Genomic DNA, 17,496 nt, shown 5'->3' with positions numbered 1-17,496 from the left:
AAAATATCATATGAGCCAGGCATGTAGGTAGAATTTTATTGACATGTGGAAACTGAGGATGGCAATAAAATTATGACTGCAAATTCCTTTGAGAGAAAGTGAAGACAAGTTTGAGTAGGTAGCTGTGGGCAGACCATGAAGGGCCATGAGGATGGTAGTCACATTGATACTTGAGGGTTTGATACCTTGATACTTTCAAGGGTTCTAATAAAACCTTATGGGCACAATGACCATGTTAAAGTTTAGGGGAAGAAGCCTGCGGATGACTAAGCTATAGACACACAGTTTACAAAGTATAAGGTGATTGAGAATGGGCTTCTATAAATGCCATGATCCTCTGGCTTCCCCCAGAGATGAGGGAGAATGTGTGTGTTCCTCTCTTAGTTTTCATTGTGACCAAAGTCATACAGGGTATGATTGTCATTGCTTTTTTGTCCCATGTGGTGCCATTTGGGGTAGTAGCTTGTCCTAGTTGGTGCTTTCTGTCCTCCAGGCACAGGATGAGTTTTTCTGAGGCTAGCATCCCTTCCCATGCAGTACTGAGATCTCTGGTGAAGATAATCCCTCAATCCCCCAGCGGTGTCCTCTGTACTTCCCTTCACACAGGTGCCTTTGTGGCTTTGAAAGAGGAAAATGTTAGACCAAGCAGCCACACAGGTGGCAAAGGCTTATTGATTTCCAAGTTCTTTCTGAATCTCCATTTTATTAGAAGGGCTAAGATATGTCAGACATGTCCTCCCACAAGCCTTTTGTCTGACCTGCATGAGCAAACTTCTGAATATGCAAGGCCTGGGTGGAGTTGATGGGAAGGGAAGATGGGAGGAATTTGAGACATCCAGCATTCATCATCACCTTTCAAAAAACTACAATGTGAGTTGAAATTAGAGCATGCATACAAATCTTTGCCTACCTGCTTTCTTGCAGCTATGGCATTTAAACATGCATTCTTTTGAGTGATTGCATCATAATTGTTTCTTCTGACCCAGGTTATATTGAAGCACAGAAGTGGAAAAAATAATAAACTTTATTTTTCTGGAGATGGGGGACAAAACTGTGCTAATCTCAATTTACAAACACCCTAGGAGCCTACAATTCCAATTTGCTTTTCGCAGTATTAATGAAACTGGGTACTGGAAAATTCAAATCTTCTCCCATAAATCTGAAACCATCTTCAAGACTAGCCTAGAATTATAATAATTTCCACATCTATTAAAACACAGTACAGTGCTCTGTTCTAATGAGATCATTTTAGGCAGCTTTTTCCTACGTGGGGTGGAGACAGAAATTTAAAATTGATTGCTTTTACTTTAATTTATGATAAAACCAGAAAGACTGGTCAAAGACTCTTAGAAAAAAATTCAATAAATGTATCTTGCCAATAATTTTTTAAAAAGGATTATTGTAAGACAGGATATCTAACGATTCCAGGTAGCAGGATGATATATGTTGAGCATTATGGAGTTTTTATAATCCTTTATATACCCCTCCTGATCCGAAATAAATAGCTCATATTCTGGTTTTGTGTGTGTGTGTGTGTGTGTGTGTGTGTGTGTGTGTGTTTACATTGGTGTGTTTTATTCCTTACTATTTCTTAAAATTGGCAGTCTCTTATATTTTTTTCCTTAAAACTCAGAAGCTGAATTTTCATTGTCATCAGTATATAGTAAAACTCTTGCTTCATCCTTGATGTGACAGGGTCATGGTTGATGACGTACCTACACACAAACCGTCTATATTGAAGAAATAAAACCAACAATAAGAATTGCCTGGAAACTGTAATCTTACCCTCCAAAGCTAAGTTTGGAAACAACATCAATGTAATAAGATTACAGTGAAAGAACAGCTCATCCAAGTATACAAAATAGTTTCATAAAAATGACAATTTGAGTGATAAAAAGAACATCTGATGGCATGGTTATTGCCTTGGTGAACTCACCAATGGAAATATGAGGTCCCACCACCCACCAAACCCTCATTTTATGTGAAAGGGATTAGGGCTTTAAGCATCATTTCTCGTGAAGTATTGTAAAAACATAAGAGCAGTTTTATTTTTTTCATAACAGTATCTGATTGCTGTTTTCCCGGACTCGGAAAGAATAACCAAAGGATGCCAGACAGTTTCCATTGCAAGGTGAAGCCTCTTTAGAAAAACTGGCTAATGTTCAAAAATTTACCTTCCAAAATGCATAGTTATTTTAGAACTTCAGTTATGAATCATCTTGCTTAGTAAATGTGGGCTTTATATTCCCCATTTGCCTAAACAAAGGTTATGACTAGATACAATCAGACAGTGGCAAACTGATAAATATAGGCTCCAGCGCACAGCTTAATGACTTAATGTACTCCGCATGTCCCTATCTGCCTAACAAAAGTTGTTAAAATTGGTAATAAAAGAACATTTATTTTGATAAAGCATATAATTTTATTCTGTAAACAAATTTAGAAGGTTAAATGGTAAAGTAAACCCTTCCAATATGAAACACAAAGACTATGTTCTTTATGAAACAATCACATTTAAAGTTTTTGTTTTTTTTTGCCAGTAAAGACTATTTTGTATTGTGATTTGAAATTAGGAACTTGGCAATAAGTTTTGACAAGTCATGAGCTGGGAGAGGGCTGCACAGAAGAGGTGGAGAGGGGAGAAAGGGGAGGAAGTAGAAGAAAGAGCAGAGAGGAGCATGGGGTTGGTGGCAGAGGGCCAGAGGAGCTGGGGAGGACTGAGACCTGCTACAAACAGTCTTCGCTTTTCTGTTCTCTGCCATAGCCTAATATATCACTTAAGCATGTTTATTCCATGGTGTTTTTTAACTGGATCTAAATGAGTTCTTATTTGGGGAAATGATGTCGTCTCACAGATGCAGTGCCAAAGGCTGTCAAAAATAAAGAAAGAACATACATCAGGACAATTTCTTTTCCTGTCGTGGTAGTTTAAAATAACTATCGCAGCAGACTTACGGATAAGTTAAAATTTTAAATGTTTCATTTTTAAATTTTTTGTGAAAGCAACAAATGCACTTTTTATTCTTTTTATATGACAAGGCACTGGAATGTGTCTTTTGTGCTAACTGTGCATTTTCCACAATATGAATGAATTGGTTTAGGGTATAGTGTGTAACTATGCTAATAAGTGTCCTAATACTTGAAAGACTGTGCCTACCTAAATAATCACAGTATTAATCAGTGAAAAACAAGAAAATACATAGCGCTGACATACAGGATTCTTGATGAATCTGGACCAAATTAGACTATGTAGAAGGCTTCTAAGAGAGACCATCAGATCTTACCAAATGTTTGACAGAGACAGAGAGAGAATTGAACATCACTTTTTATCTGTTCTCTAAGATAACACTATTTACCCATCTGTGGGTCCGAGGAATACTTTCATAGCCATTTAACTGAAAAGTAGCTTCTATGGAAGAGGTTATAACCCTTTTGACAGCTCTTTGTCCTTGCTGCTGTAGTCAGTAGCTTCTGGATCATTTAGGAAAAATGCCAGCAGAAATCAAAAGCCTTCATATTGCCCTTCAGGTGTGCGTACGTGCTTTCCCCACAGGTTTAGTAGACTTCGTAGTTTACACTCCATTCCAGGTGACTCTGAGGGTATGTGATGATGTGCATGAATGACACAGGAGGAAAATCATCTGTTGTTTTAGTGTTCACATAAATTGTATATAATTCACGATGCTTTCCTGCTTTATGATATTGAAATAGGATATAAGTGGGCACTTAGGATATTTCATCTACTCTTTTCCTTTTTTCTTTTTCTTCTTCTTGTTTTTTGGCTCGCGACCTAACCCTCAAATCAAAATATATGTGCCACCACCACAGTTGGATGCTTACTTGCCTGTTTTCAGTCAGGAGAAAGGATCCTTGGGTGCTCTGGTTTATTCAGTACCCATCTCCGGTCCTCCTCAAGTTTCCCATTGACCTGGGCTCTTTGTGCCTCTGGTCCAGTTAGCTTAGTTTCACCTAAAGGTCCATTAACTTCAGACCATTCACGGACTTACCGCTCATTTGTATGTATTCCATACTCTTAGTTCTCTTTTTGACTCTCTTTTACCTGTTTTGAAAGTATTCTCATCACATGCTGGGACAGAGAAAGGTAGATAGAGTGAAAGTAAACCAGAGTTCATTTGTTTGTTTTTTATCACTGCTGAGAAAGCACATATAGATTGTCGTATTTATTTAAAATGTCTTGATTTAGTGTATTATGGAGTGTAATAGGAATGCAAAATTCTCAAATGCATGAAATAAAAGAGTTGCTTATGGATCTCTCTGATCAAATTCCTTTTTTCTCATTGTTATAAAGGGTTAAGAGATGACTGTGTTTCTTTTTTGATATAAAATTTTCACCAAATTATATAAGAAGGCATTTAGGCTTTTTAGCCATTTCTACTATTCTCTACATTTAAATTAATATGAAATTTCCTCAGAGGTTTTCCAGCAATCATCAAAATAAACCATTAATAACAGTAAGTAAAGCCATATTTTAGTTTATAAATATATTTAAATTTCTCTAGCCTTTTTTTGAAAAAGATTTTATTTATTATTAATTATTTGAGAGAGAAAGTCGGGGCGGGGGGTAGGAACAGAGAGAGAGAGGGAGAGGGACAAGCAGACTCTGTGCTGAGCATTGAGCCCAACATGGGGCTGGATCCCAGTACCCTGAGATCATGACCTGAGCAGAAACCAAGAGCCAAAAGGTTAACCGACTGAGCCACCCAGGCGCCCCAGATTTCTCTAGCCTTTTATTGCACATCTGGGAGAGATGTCTTTAGTGTATAAATACTTTCGATTTTAGCACAAAAGTTAAGAAAAATGTCACTTATCCTTCAGATTTGAAGCAAAACAGAAAAAAATTATTAAATAATCAGTGAGATAAGGAAGCAACTGCATATTGCAAACAGACCTATAATAATACCTGTGGTGGTTATTAATTTTTAAATGTGAATCAGGGGGAAAAGGATAGTGTTTCATCATTGGGTTTTGGCATTCTTTGGTCGGTTATTTTTAAAAAATGATATGTAGACTCTTTATTTACATATGGGTTACAGAGATATTTTTAGGCCTGCATGTGACTTAAGCAACATTTTGGCTGGAGTTGCAAAAAAGGCGAGTATTTTCCTTAAATAGGAGTTGTTTATCAAATGCCTATATGGCAAAATTGAAGCGCTTGAGGCTTTGCTTTGGTCTTTGAATCTCATTCTAGTTTTAACATCAACTTGTTGTTTCTGTGTTACTAAACACAGTTGTTGTGAAAATATATCAGAAATATTTCAGCAGATAAAAATAAGTTTAAAACTCTTGGATAAAATAGTCCATTTATGATATCAATTCATAACTAGAAAAAAATGAACATATATACTTAGTATAGAACATTTCAACCCTGCATTTCATTAAAACTCTCAAGTCTTCATAGCGTGAACTATATGACTAGAATTTTATATCCATTCTCCCTATTCTTCTCAGACAGACAAAGTGAGAGCATTATGAAAAATATGTTAAAATAAAAGCATTCCATCAGGGTGGGGGCAAGGATTTAGGTAACGTTTAAATGAAATCCTTTCTGTAGTGGGTAAGACACGATGTTAAAAGAATGATCCACAAATGAGCAAGTAACAAGTTGTCCTTCAGGGCAAGTTCGCAGCTGAGCTAATAGGCAGACGGGCAAAGATGGCTGTGTTTGGAAGAACAGGTGTTGCCTTTTGTTTGTGAGGTAGATGACAGACTTCCTGCAGTAGGTTCTCTTCTTCTTGAGAGGAAATTAATTTCCTGAAATCAAATGCTGTGGATTATAGTCTTTGTCTCCTTCCACCTTGGCCACAGAAGCAACAACAAGGCTTTTTATTCAGCAACATTACATGGGCTTTTGTAAAATCAGCAGTGACATATTCAGCATAGAAAGGTTTCACCTGATACATTTTGCGGCTCCAGAACACAGCATACTGCTGAGAGCTCTTATTTTGTCAGTGACTGTATGTGTAAGGCTTTATTTGGGGAAGGAAAGGAAAATGACGGCAAGAGACCCCCGCCATGATGCAGAAGAAATCTTGGTGATGTTTGAGAATGGGATGACAAAGCAGGTAAATGACTACCAGTATTTAATAGGAACTTTTGTAGAAATATTAAAAAAAGCTACTAAATGATGTTTAATAGTAGTAAAAAGCCAATTTCAGTCTTCTTGAACTGTTCAATGTCTATATAAACACACACCCCATTTATATACACATACCCATATATCTGATATAAATGTACAACCTTGAGATTCTTTTAATTCATTCTGCATAATTTACAAAAAATAGTATTTTGAAAATTACAGCATTTTTAATTCACTACATCTGAAAAGTAACCTTTTTCTGTAAGACAAAGGAGAGGACAGAGATTCAGAGAAAGAAAACACAACCCACAGAGAAAAATGAGCTGAGGGTCAGAGATAGGATAGATTTTTATCTCTGTACAGTTCCTATTCTTTAAAAATTTTTCAAAAAAAAATTGTATTGTGTAGAGAAAAAGAGCTGCTTCCCACCCTGCAACCCCCATTCACGAATTAAATCCCAGGACTTTTTCCTCTCCGTCTGTCATCAATTTCAGTGCCTGACTATGCTCTGGAGAAGACATTAGTGAACCCTCTAATCCATTTCTTGTATCCATGGAAGAGCGTTCTTCATACTTTGGAAAGACTGAAGGATAATTTTGCCAGTTGAAGAAAAGTAGGCTAACGAGTCCTTTATTCATTATTATCTGTTAAGTACTGAATTTTGACCCATACCTGATTTAGATAGTCTGTAAAATTGAGAAAAAATATTTTCCTACTTCACCCTCCCAAATTTAGTTTTGGTGGTCACTCAACCACTGCTAATGAATGAGTGATACATATACACTTATATGAATAAATAAACCTCCGAAAGAAAAGGATTTAGTTTTGTTTTAGTTTGTAAAGATGAAACTAAAATCACGCTTTTACAAACAAGCATGAGAAGTCTATTCAAAATGCCTGGATTATCCTGTTGTTCAGTACTATATCTATTACCGTATGAGGCAATATGATTTCTAAAGTAATACTAAATTTAGCTATCATAATTCAGAGTCTAGAGCTAGCGCTAAGTGTTCTGTGTGAACATCAATTTGATTGCTAAGTTAATACCCTCTGACATTATAAGGTAGTGTCATTATGATTTTATTTACCATGTTGGGTTTATGAATTTTCACCTGACACATCAACATGGCCCTTAAGAGCTACATGAAGCTTATTTGGAGCTGCACTTACAAAATCTTGTTAACAAAACTGATCTGTGATAAAGAAAAGATGGCAACAAATCTCTCCCCAAGTGCTTTGATTCATAGTCCCTAGTTTATAGTGACCACGAGGCATAGGGATTGCTGCATTTAGCAGCAGTAGACTTTCCCTAAAGCAGTAGGTATTATGCCATTAGGCATGGAAATAGATGGTGAATGTTACTATAGCTCTCGGGCGTTCAGTTAACTCAGTAATCACGCTCTGTTTTTCTCACCCTCTTTCCTACAGCTAACCCAACCCGAGCAGGCGGGAGAGAGCCATACCCAGGCTCAGCGGAAGTGATTCGGGAGTCCAGCAGCACCACGGGCATGGTGGTGGGGATAGTCGCTGCTGCTGCCCTCTGCATCCTCATCCTCCTCTATGCCATGTACAAGTACAGAAACCGGGATGAAGGCTCATACCATGTGGACGAGAGTCGAAACTACATCAGTAACTCAGCACAGTCCAATGGGGCTGTCGTAAAGGAGAAACAACCCAGCAGTGCGAAAAGCGCCAACAAAAATAAGAAAAACAAGGATAAAGAGTATTACGTCTGATCCCAAGATCTTAAAAAGACCCTTGTATAGAAATAGTCTTCATTTTATCTGAGACATAATATAAACTTATTTACTTTCCTTTTTACGAAGCACATACAAAAGAAGACAGGGAATGCAATCAGGAAGGAAAGACTGTTTTTAAAAAATAAAAACAAGTATCTCATGCTCTTGTTTCTCCAAAAAAGAAAGAAAAAAACAAAACAGGGGCCAATAAATTCCCTAACATCCACAGTGTTTTCATTTACTCTGCCTGTCTTTATGTTGCTGGAACATTCCTAAAAGACAGCGATGACCGCACGCATTCATAAAGCAAAGGAGTATTACAACATCAAGGCACAACACAAAAACAACACAACACACACCACAAAAAAAAAAAAAAAAAAAGAAGCTACCTATGATCCTGGATTTAGCCAAAGTGCTAGCGCTTTCCTGAGAAGTCAGTTAGTCCGAGTGCCAGAGAAGACTGTGTCATTTTGAATGACCCAACCTGCAAACCTTTGGGTTTGCCACCTGTGCAACTGGAGCGGTGGTTGGAACTTGCATTTGAAAACAAAGTGCGGGCTTTTTTGAAGACTTGTGTAGGAACACATTCAAAAAGCCCCTTTCTGGTTGTGAGGGAAGAAAAAAAAAGTATGGAGGCCTTATTTTCAACAATGTGAAATATAAGGCACATTTTCACACTAAAATTTCAAAACAAACAAACAAAAAAAAACCAAGAGGGCATAGATGCAATCATTGGGAAATTTTCATGCACGCTTAATATGTTATTACATATGTTTATATAAAATCCATCTCTGTGTGCTTTCTGGACTGTGATAAGTGACGTTTTATAGCCTGTTGTATAGAAAATGCAAAATATATCTCTGCTCTTCAGCCATTTTTGGTAAATTCAATGTTATAAGTGTTGCTAAGTATAGGGAGTTTTATGACATCAGAGCAACAATTATTTCAGGGTTGTTTTGTTTTGTTTTTTTGCCACCATTATAAATTGCCACAATTACTTTTTTTAAAAAAAAATTACAATGTAGTGTTTATTCTAAGGAAGATATGTATGAATGTATATAAAAAGACTCAGCTACTTTTTTTTTTTTTTTTTAAGATTTTATTTATTTATTTGACAGAGAGAGAGACACAGCGAGAGAGGGAACACAAGCAGGGGGAGTGGGAGAGGGAGAAGCAGGCTTCCCGCGGAGCAGGGAGCCCGATGCGGGGCTCGATCCCAGGACCCTGGGATCATGACCTGAGCCGAAGGCAGACGCTTAACGACTGAGCCACTCAGGCGCCCCATTTTTTTTGTTGTTGTTGTTTTTGACTCAGCTACTTTTTTTTCCTAACATGTACAGCCTTCATTCTGTTGCAATTAAGTTTTAGTATTTGTATGAAAGATGTGAATTAGAAGGTAAAATATATACATATGTATCTTATAATCTTCTTTTCTCTCCCCAATATTCATATTTTCCACATACTTTCATTTACAATCACACACCCACATACACACACACACACACACACACACACCAATCCAGAGGAATCCATCAGATATGATGGAAAACCCGAGCATATATATATAACAGCAAATGTTTACTGACAAATTGAAAAGCAGGAAGGAAGGTAGTTGTGCCAAGGTATTGATGACAAATGGGGTGATTTGCTTCATTGAGATCATGCTCCCAGGAAACCCTGAGAATATTTTAGTCCCTAATGAAATGGAACATTTTCTTATCAAGTAGAATATCAATGGTATATTGCTGCATGAATATGAACCATTATGTGGGGGAGGTTACAGAAGCAAAATTGGTTAATCTATACCTTAACCCTGGCTGCTGCAATTAAAAACTTTGTTTCCAATAAAATTATATATATATATATATATATATATATATATATATATATATAAAATCCCTGAACCTGATGTGCATGATAAACACTTTGGAAAGTAAACATTTTCTCAACTAAGAAAGTATTTTCAGTAATTTTGACTCTGTATTACTATCCATCTAAAAAAATCATTATTTGTTGATTATTGTCCATATTTTAACTTTTCTGGTTTACATATATATCATTAAATATAGTTTTAGTTTAATACACATTAAGTAATAGAAAAGTATAGATTATACACTTGTTTTTGCATATTGTTTCAATGATGTTTATAGCAATAAATTATTAATATGAGCAGGCAATGCAAAGGAAATGCATTATTAGATTGGAAGATGATGCCTCAGTGAAAATTGGTCACATTACTTTAACCCATCCTAAAAGAATGATATTAGATTTCATAAAAGAGAATACCTTTACAATTAGCTTTAATCAGCAAAGGCAAAAAATGCAAAACAGCTTTTGTGATACTTAAGATGATGAAAAAAGCCAAGAAGTGGCCTGGATTTCAGACATACAGCACCTTAGAAATAAGTATAATTCACACGAATCACCACTATCTATGGTTGCCAAGTAATTGTGGTGTGTGAAAAGTCTTAAAGGCTTTTCATGACCCAGAAAGTAGAGGTTTAAAACTAAAATTTAGTATCCATAACTTGTGTTTCAGATTTTCTTCTTTTTTTTAATTTGCTAGCTTAAAGAATTCATGTCTTTTTTTTTTTTTCCTCTCGTTCAGTCTTACTCAGGGAAAGCCAGTGAAATAAGAAGGTAAATATGAAACCACTAATTTACATCTTGAGGTTTTAAAAAGAAATGGTTGCTTTTCCATATGATCTACTGAACTCGGACTAGTTTCCATCTGGAAAGATTCTAAAAAATGATGAAAATAAATAATGGTATTTTTAAGCAGTATATCTATGAAGCATGTTGTTTGGGATTGATTTCATTGTTTCTTTCCAGCATAAATTTTAAAATTTCATGCAATGATATAATCTAATATTGCCAGTAAAAATACTTCTAATGTTATTGGCCTACACAAAATCTAGCAATTTTTTTTCTTTTTTTCTTCTTTCTTTTTGAATGGAGAAAGAAAAGAGAGGAACATGAGCTAGAGAGAAAAAAAAGACATGAATAGGATCCCAAGTATCTTCATACCAAATGTATCAGGGTTCCATGAATAGTTTGCAGTTAACAGGATTTGACACTACCTGGCATAAATTTAATTACATCTCTAGACTGTAACTTTTCTGAATGAGTATGCTTCTTTTTTATCCATGTAATGTGTTGCCTTTAAAAAAAAAAAATACTACAATAATGTGTGAGGTGGTCAATCCCCAAGACATCAAAAAAAGACCACATGACCCTACCCTTCTAGTGCTTTGTGTGATTGGGTATCTAAGGGTTTTGTTTTGTTTTTTTTCTGTTGCAAGGCCAATTTATCCATTATTGGAAATGCTAAGCAAGTGGAATTTACTGTTTTGTTAATAAAATATTTCTTAATACAACTGTGGATTTATTGATTTTAAGAAAATATATGCGGCACCATTTTGGGACAAAGTGGCCCAGTAAGGAAGACTGAACTTGAAAGGAAAACCTGCCCTTTAGACAAGCAGGATAAGAATACCACCTCTATTTTTCTGGGTTTTAATATTCATTAAACACATCTACATTCATAGACTTAAAGATACAGCCACGGAATGTACCTTTGTTCACATCTGTTCATCTTGCTCTCCAGGAAACTGCAAACTCATAAAAAGTAGTTAAAAACAACATGAAGATGCTGATTTCATACATATGATTTTCTCTATGAAAAGCAGTATAATTCAAGTAAATATGTGATTAAATTCCAATACTATCATTTACTAGCTACAAGTTACCTAATTTCTCTCACTTTTCTCATTAGTAAATTAAGGATAATACCAATCTCATAGGGTAGTAAGGATAATGAGAACTAATGTGCCTTGCACAACTAAGTGCAAAGAAAATGTGGCTACTTGTGTACTATTAGTTTCCATAAGATTAATGAATTCAAGAAACATGTCAAAAATGTTTGCTCAGGTTGTGCTATTTGAAAAATAAAAATGCAAAAGACAAGTGTGTAAAGGAATATACTTTTTCATCTCTCACAATTTTTTTTTTCTGCAATAACAAAGTCACTGTGGAAATGAGATGACCTATCAGTTACTTTCTGTAAGTTTCAGTCCCATAGTTGGCAACTGATTTAAAACTCTGGCCTTTGAGAATAATCTGATAGAAAAGCATGAGTTCAGTCTTTTTCTCCTTTTTCACAGGAAAAGGTTTGAGCATGAGTGCTTAATCCATTTTATATATCTACCTTGTTCTAGACACGTGTTATTTCTTATTAACTCATAACCTTTAAATATAATGGGGAGACAATCTACCTCTTCTTAATGTGTAAGTTAAAGGCTATGTAGTGTAGCTTACCTTAAAATACCTTAAAAATATATGAAATTTTAAAGATGATGAAATAACATAAATAATATAAAATTTACCAATAGTAAATAAGGATTCTTGACCAGTGGGACATAGATCCCCAGAGTCCAGGGGTTAGTAACCTCTATCAGTATTTATTAATAAAATTTGACAAATATATTCAGAAAAGTATTTTCCTGGGAAGAGAGTCTACTTAGGCTCATCAAATCTTCAAAGGACTTTAAAATTCCCTAAAATGTTAAGAACAAAACCGACAAAACAGATATTAGATATCAACAAAACTTTGTTATAAAAATAATACTGAAGATAAATGGTTCAGTGAGGACTAAGAAGGCATCAAGGAGATATCATATACTTTTACAATGTACATAGGCAGCATCCTTTTTTATAACTTGTTCAGCTACCTGACTTTTATATAAATTAATTTTGCTTCATTTTTACAAGTTCAACCTTCAAATATTTATTGAGTACTAGTATATGTAAATCACTCTGTTCATCTCCTATATCCACTATTTTGAACAATGTGATATTCATTTGAAGACAAACTTCTCCAAAGATTGGAACACTTGATTAAGTATTTTGAAGATACATTGTACATCTAATACGCAGCAAGGAAGGCTCTGTCCACCAAAAGCATCCATCCTATAGAGGTCATCAATATTCCAGAGTGGTAAATGGACCACAAAAAACACCTAATTGACCTCAAAATTAGATTCATTGGAAAGGAGGAAATAGTTCTTCATGAGGCTTATACAAAGAAGATGCTTTGACCATTTCTTGACAGTTCCTCTTTTATCGAGGAGGGTGATTCTAGACCAACTATTCTAAGTGTATCTTGTGCTTGTGTAAGTTTTCTTACACAATCATTGAGTGCTGTTCCCCCAAACAAGATAGCAATTCTGGGTAAGAACATGGATATTCAAACAGTAGCATCTAATTTTTCTTACCTGAATCAGTTCTATGAAAAAAATGGCAATGGTTTCTAAGGTCCCACTGATCAACCCTGCTTAAGAGTGCAAATAACTCCCTGAAAAAAAACATAGAATATGGAGCCACAGTATTGATCCTTCAGTAAAAATAGCAATAAGTAAAAGAAGTCTTAAATAAATAAATAATAAGTTTTGTTGAATACTTCTGATCGATATTTACTGTTTAGACCAATGTGTTTTTTACAATTAAATAAAATGATAATGTTCTGTCACAAGCAATGTTCTGTCACAGAATTTAGAGCAAGGTGTTTGGGGCCTGAAGCCTGGTTTGAAAATCATTAGCTCTGAGTCCTTGGGCAGTCACTACACCATATCACGTTTTTCAGATAAGTGAGATAATAAGGGGCACCTGGGTGGCTCAGTTGGTTAAGCATCCAGCTCTTGATTTCAGCTCGGGTCATGATCTCAGGGTCCTGAGATCAAGCCCTGCATCGGGCTCCCTCCTGCGTGTAGAGTCTGCTTGAGATTCTCTCTCCCTCTGTTCCTCCCCCTAACTCTCACTCTCTCTCTCTCTCTCAAAATAAATAAAGAAAATCTTAAAAAAACAATGTAAGTGTGATGAGACAACTTGTAGTTTGTGAGAGTTTTAAAATATAATGCATTTAAATGCTTTGCATAGTTAGAATTCGATACTTTACTAGAAGATAAAAAAGAAAATAAAGCTTACCTCCTTAACAGTATATCATGGAAATGTTCTGGGCAGCTACTAAGAGAGTAGAATTCACGTAAAATTATATGTTCAAAATTAAGACTACTTTAAAGGTTTGAGTTAATAGTTCTAATATAGATGGCACTTTTACGGTATCCCAGACGATGCATCATCTGGCCGTGACTAAAGGAGTGGTTGCTCCTTTTGCAAGGTAGTCTATTGCATTGTAGCATAGTTGTGATTTCTCATTTCTAGATTCTTATAGTTCCCACTTGTTGGTTCTAATTTTCTTTGTGCAAAATGGAATGTACTCCACCTTCCACATGACAGCCTTTCCAATATTATCACTTTGCCTCCACCCTTACCTGGGTTTTCTCTTCTCCGTTCTTAACATTCTGGTTTCCCTTGGTTATTACTCAAATTATCTGGATGCTAAAATTCTCAAAATCTTAATACTTCTCTTAAACCTCTGTTCTTCTCAAAATGTGATATACAAGTGACCACAGTACTTATAAGACCAAATTACAATGGTTGTATCGATTTCCCTGATTTGAACTTTATTCTTTCTAATAATGACAGTTAAGGTTGCATTATTTTTTTTAAATCTTGTAATACTTTTTTAGATTATATTGAATTTATGATCAATTAAAATCATCAGACTTTTTCCAAGAAAGTTCTCCTTTAACTTATACCTATGAAATTTATTGTTTGAATTTAAATGTACGACTTTATAACTATCCATGAGAAATTCATTGCATTGAGTCTGAATACTGGCCAGTTGAGATAAATTTATACCTTGGTTCTCTCACAATATCCTTTCATACAAAATCTTTGGCAAATTTTATATACATTTGGTAAAAATATGTTCCCTAGGAAAGATATTAGGCATGCCTCAAGAGACTTCCTACTAAACAAAATGGATTTTGTACCCCAAGGGTCATTTGGTAATGTCTGGATACGGTTTTGGTTGACATGGCAGATAAGGAGAATACCACTTGCACCTACTGGGTGCAGACCAGGGATGTTGATAAACAACTTACAATGCACAGGAAAGCCTCCCCAAACAAACAATTATCCTGTACAAAATGTTAGTATTTCCAAGGTTGATAGTCATAATACATATTACCTGGCTAGAATAATACATATCAACCTGCCAATCATCTTTAAGTGGAGAGTCACTCAATTTCATCGTGAGAAACTAAGCTGCCTTGCAATCAGGATACAGATAATTTTCTCCTAATGTGTCAGTGAATCTATTGAGAAAGGGAATTAGTTTAATTTGTAATGTTGTTTATTAATTATTACCACTTTTTGAGGAAAAATGGCCACAAAGCATCTATTTTTAAAAACAATTCTAATTTTGATTTAAGCTCATCACTATAGAATTTGAAACATTCTTTGAGTTTATATAATGCAACCTTGGAACATGCTTCAGAATTGTTCTACCTGAGGGCTAAGGAACTGGGGATGTTTATCTGTCAATTCCTGTCAGTCTTTTTTTGAAGGACTTCTAGGGGGTAAAAGGGAGGCGATAAATCCAAAGTACTTTATGTGGTGTTGCAACCTGAGTATGCACTGTGGTCCAGAGAAAGCCCTCAAGCAAGGAATTGCAAAGTGTTTGCAGCTGGAAGCCCTTTGGTTATTGTGCCCCAGAATGGAGAATGCTAGGGTGTACAGATGGGTCATCTGCACATCGATACCGTTTCTTATGCATTTGTAACTTAATACTTTTACTAAAACAGAGGGCATTCAGTTCTCTGTCTAGTAAAACCAGTTCTGAACTGAGCAGCTCATTCTCCACAATGATGTGATTCTACTCTCGGACTAGCTTCTATATTTTCCCTGTCACTCTTTGGTGGTTTTCTTAGGACCACCATGGCTAGTTTCTGGCCATCCTGCCAACATTACCTACCATAACTGCAATAGTCTCGCAACTTCTATCCTTTTCTCAGTTCTAGTGGGATAACTTAAGTGTCTGTCATGTCACATAGAGCAACTTAGATCCAAAACCCAAATACTAGTCTCCTCAAACATAAGCAAGGACCATTGGGCATGTGGAGTTTTCCTTCGTGGATGGGGAAAAGGTTGTCCCAGAAATCAGATTCACCTGTTTTCTTTGTCCATATGTTCTTCACAAACGACCCACTGTATGTCCCCCGCTCACTCTGAAGTTGTCTGGATGCCTGCCTCTGGCTGGAGGAGGATGGGGGTCAAATGTAGCCCTTCCCTATCTGTAGAAAAAAAAACACAGAAAATGAACTTCTAAAAGGTTTAAACATTATTTTATTCCATGTCCCCAATGATAAATCTGAATTTTTTATAGTTGGAAGGTGGGATGGAAGAGGTTGTGGATGTTGGAGAGTATTCCACAGAGATAGAATACTCACCCTCACTTCTTTATACCCTTCCAGTTTCCCCTTCAACCGGTCCTCTAATCTCATTGTTTTTGCTCCTCTCATGACATGGAAGTCTTCATAGGATCTAGTATGGGTTTTAAGGCATGGCCATAATGGGCTTCTGTTGAGGAACATTTCAAGTCCTGAATATGAAAAAAAGGATTACAGACATCCGAGTGGTCTTATAGTCTGGGTACAATTTTATTCTCTCTTTTTCTTTCTATGTTTCTCTATCAGTCCCTATGTAAAACAAAAACAGGGGCACCTGGGTGGCTCAGTTGGTTGGGCAGCTGACTCTTGGTTTTGGCTCAGTTCATGATCTCATGGGTCATGGGATGGAGCGCCGTGTTTGGCTCCCCACTCAGCGGGGAGTCTGCATGTCATTCTCTCCCTCTGTCTCTCCCCCCACCCACACTCGCTCATGCATGTGCTCTCTCTCTCTCTCTCTAAAATGAATAAGTAAATCTTAAAAAAAAAAAGTCAAACATTGCATTGCATGTGTTGTTCTCCTCCTTACCTGTTCACTTCATTTTGGGCTAAATTATGCTAAAGAGTTCTTGTCTTCTTACTGAACTTGAGTCGTGTTACAAAGACCTCTCCATTACTTTAGAAGAAGCTGTATTCTCTTACTCATCCTGATTCCTCCACCTGTCGTTTCTGCCCGTAGAAGGCAGGAATAGGGCAGCCATGATTCCCAAGTGTGGTTTTACACTGTGAGCCAACAGAGAGCTCTGAGCCTAATTACAGTTATCTTTGATATTTTTCCATTTAGATATCACATATATACATATACATATACATATATATATAAAATACCCTTTTGGGTATTATTTATAAATTTGTATTTTTTTAGAATTTCTATTCTGTTTTTGAAGTTTCCCATTTATCTTTAACCCTATTTACCTCCAGACAATCTGGCTACTGCATAACACATTTTCACTGTATTTTAAGACATTTTCTTCCAAAGCCAACAGCACATATCTGTCATGTCCCCAAGGTTTCCTTCCTTCTCTATTATAAATTTCATAAAATTTCCTGGTTTTTTTCCATCACCACACCAGGACCTCATTATCTGTTATCGGTGAGCATCAAGTCCAGAGTACCAATTGATTTTGTTACCTTTCAAGACTTGTACAAATGATCTACTTTTGATAAAATGAAACTTTTCATAAGTAATGTAAGTAGCTGGGATTTTGACATCTTGTTTTATTCCCCATATTAGTAAAATCTTATCTCTTCTTCTCCACAATATCACATTTTCTTCTCTACACTTCCATCATCATCAAAATATTCTTATCAT

The 17,496-nt window shown here is 35.9% G+C and overlaps 1 protein-coding gene across 18 annotated transcripts in view; it reads left to right on the top strand.

Moving 5' to 3' along the window:
• NRXN1 (neurexin 1) overlaps positions 1–11,213 on the top strand; it is a 1,086,089-nt gene extending 1,074,876 nt beyond the window's left edge. For all 18 annotated transcript variants that reach the window (XM_081833532.1, XM_081833535.1, XM_081833540.1 and 15 more), the window contains one exon: positions 7,526–11,213. In XM_081833532.1, the coding sequence (XP_081689658.1) occupies positions 7,526–7,833 (308 nt within the window). In that variant the 3' untranslated portion in view covers positions 7,834–11,213. The remainder of the gene's footprint in view (positions 1–7,525) is intronic.
• Positions 11,214–17,496: the final 6,283 nt, after the last annotated feature.

This window comes from Leptonychotes weddellii, chromosome 10, assembly GCF_054177405.1.
Source record: "Leptonychotes weddellii isolate Sample4059 chromosome 10, ASM5417740v2, whole genome shotgun sequence".
Lineage (NCBI taxonomy): Eukaryota > Metazoa > Chordata > Mammalia > Carnivora > Phocidae > Leptonychotes > Leptonychotes weddellii.
The sequence above is the reverse complement of the archived record's forward strand: the minus strand, read 5'-3'. Positions and strand labels throughout refer to the sequence as shown.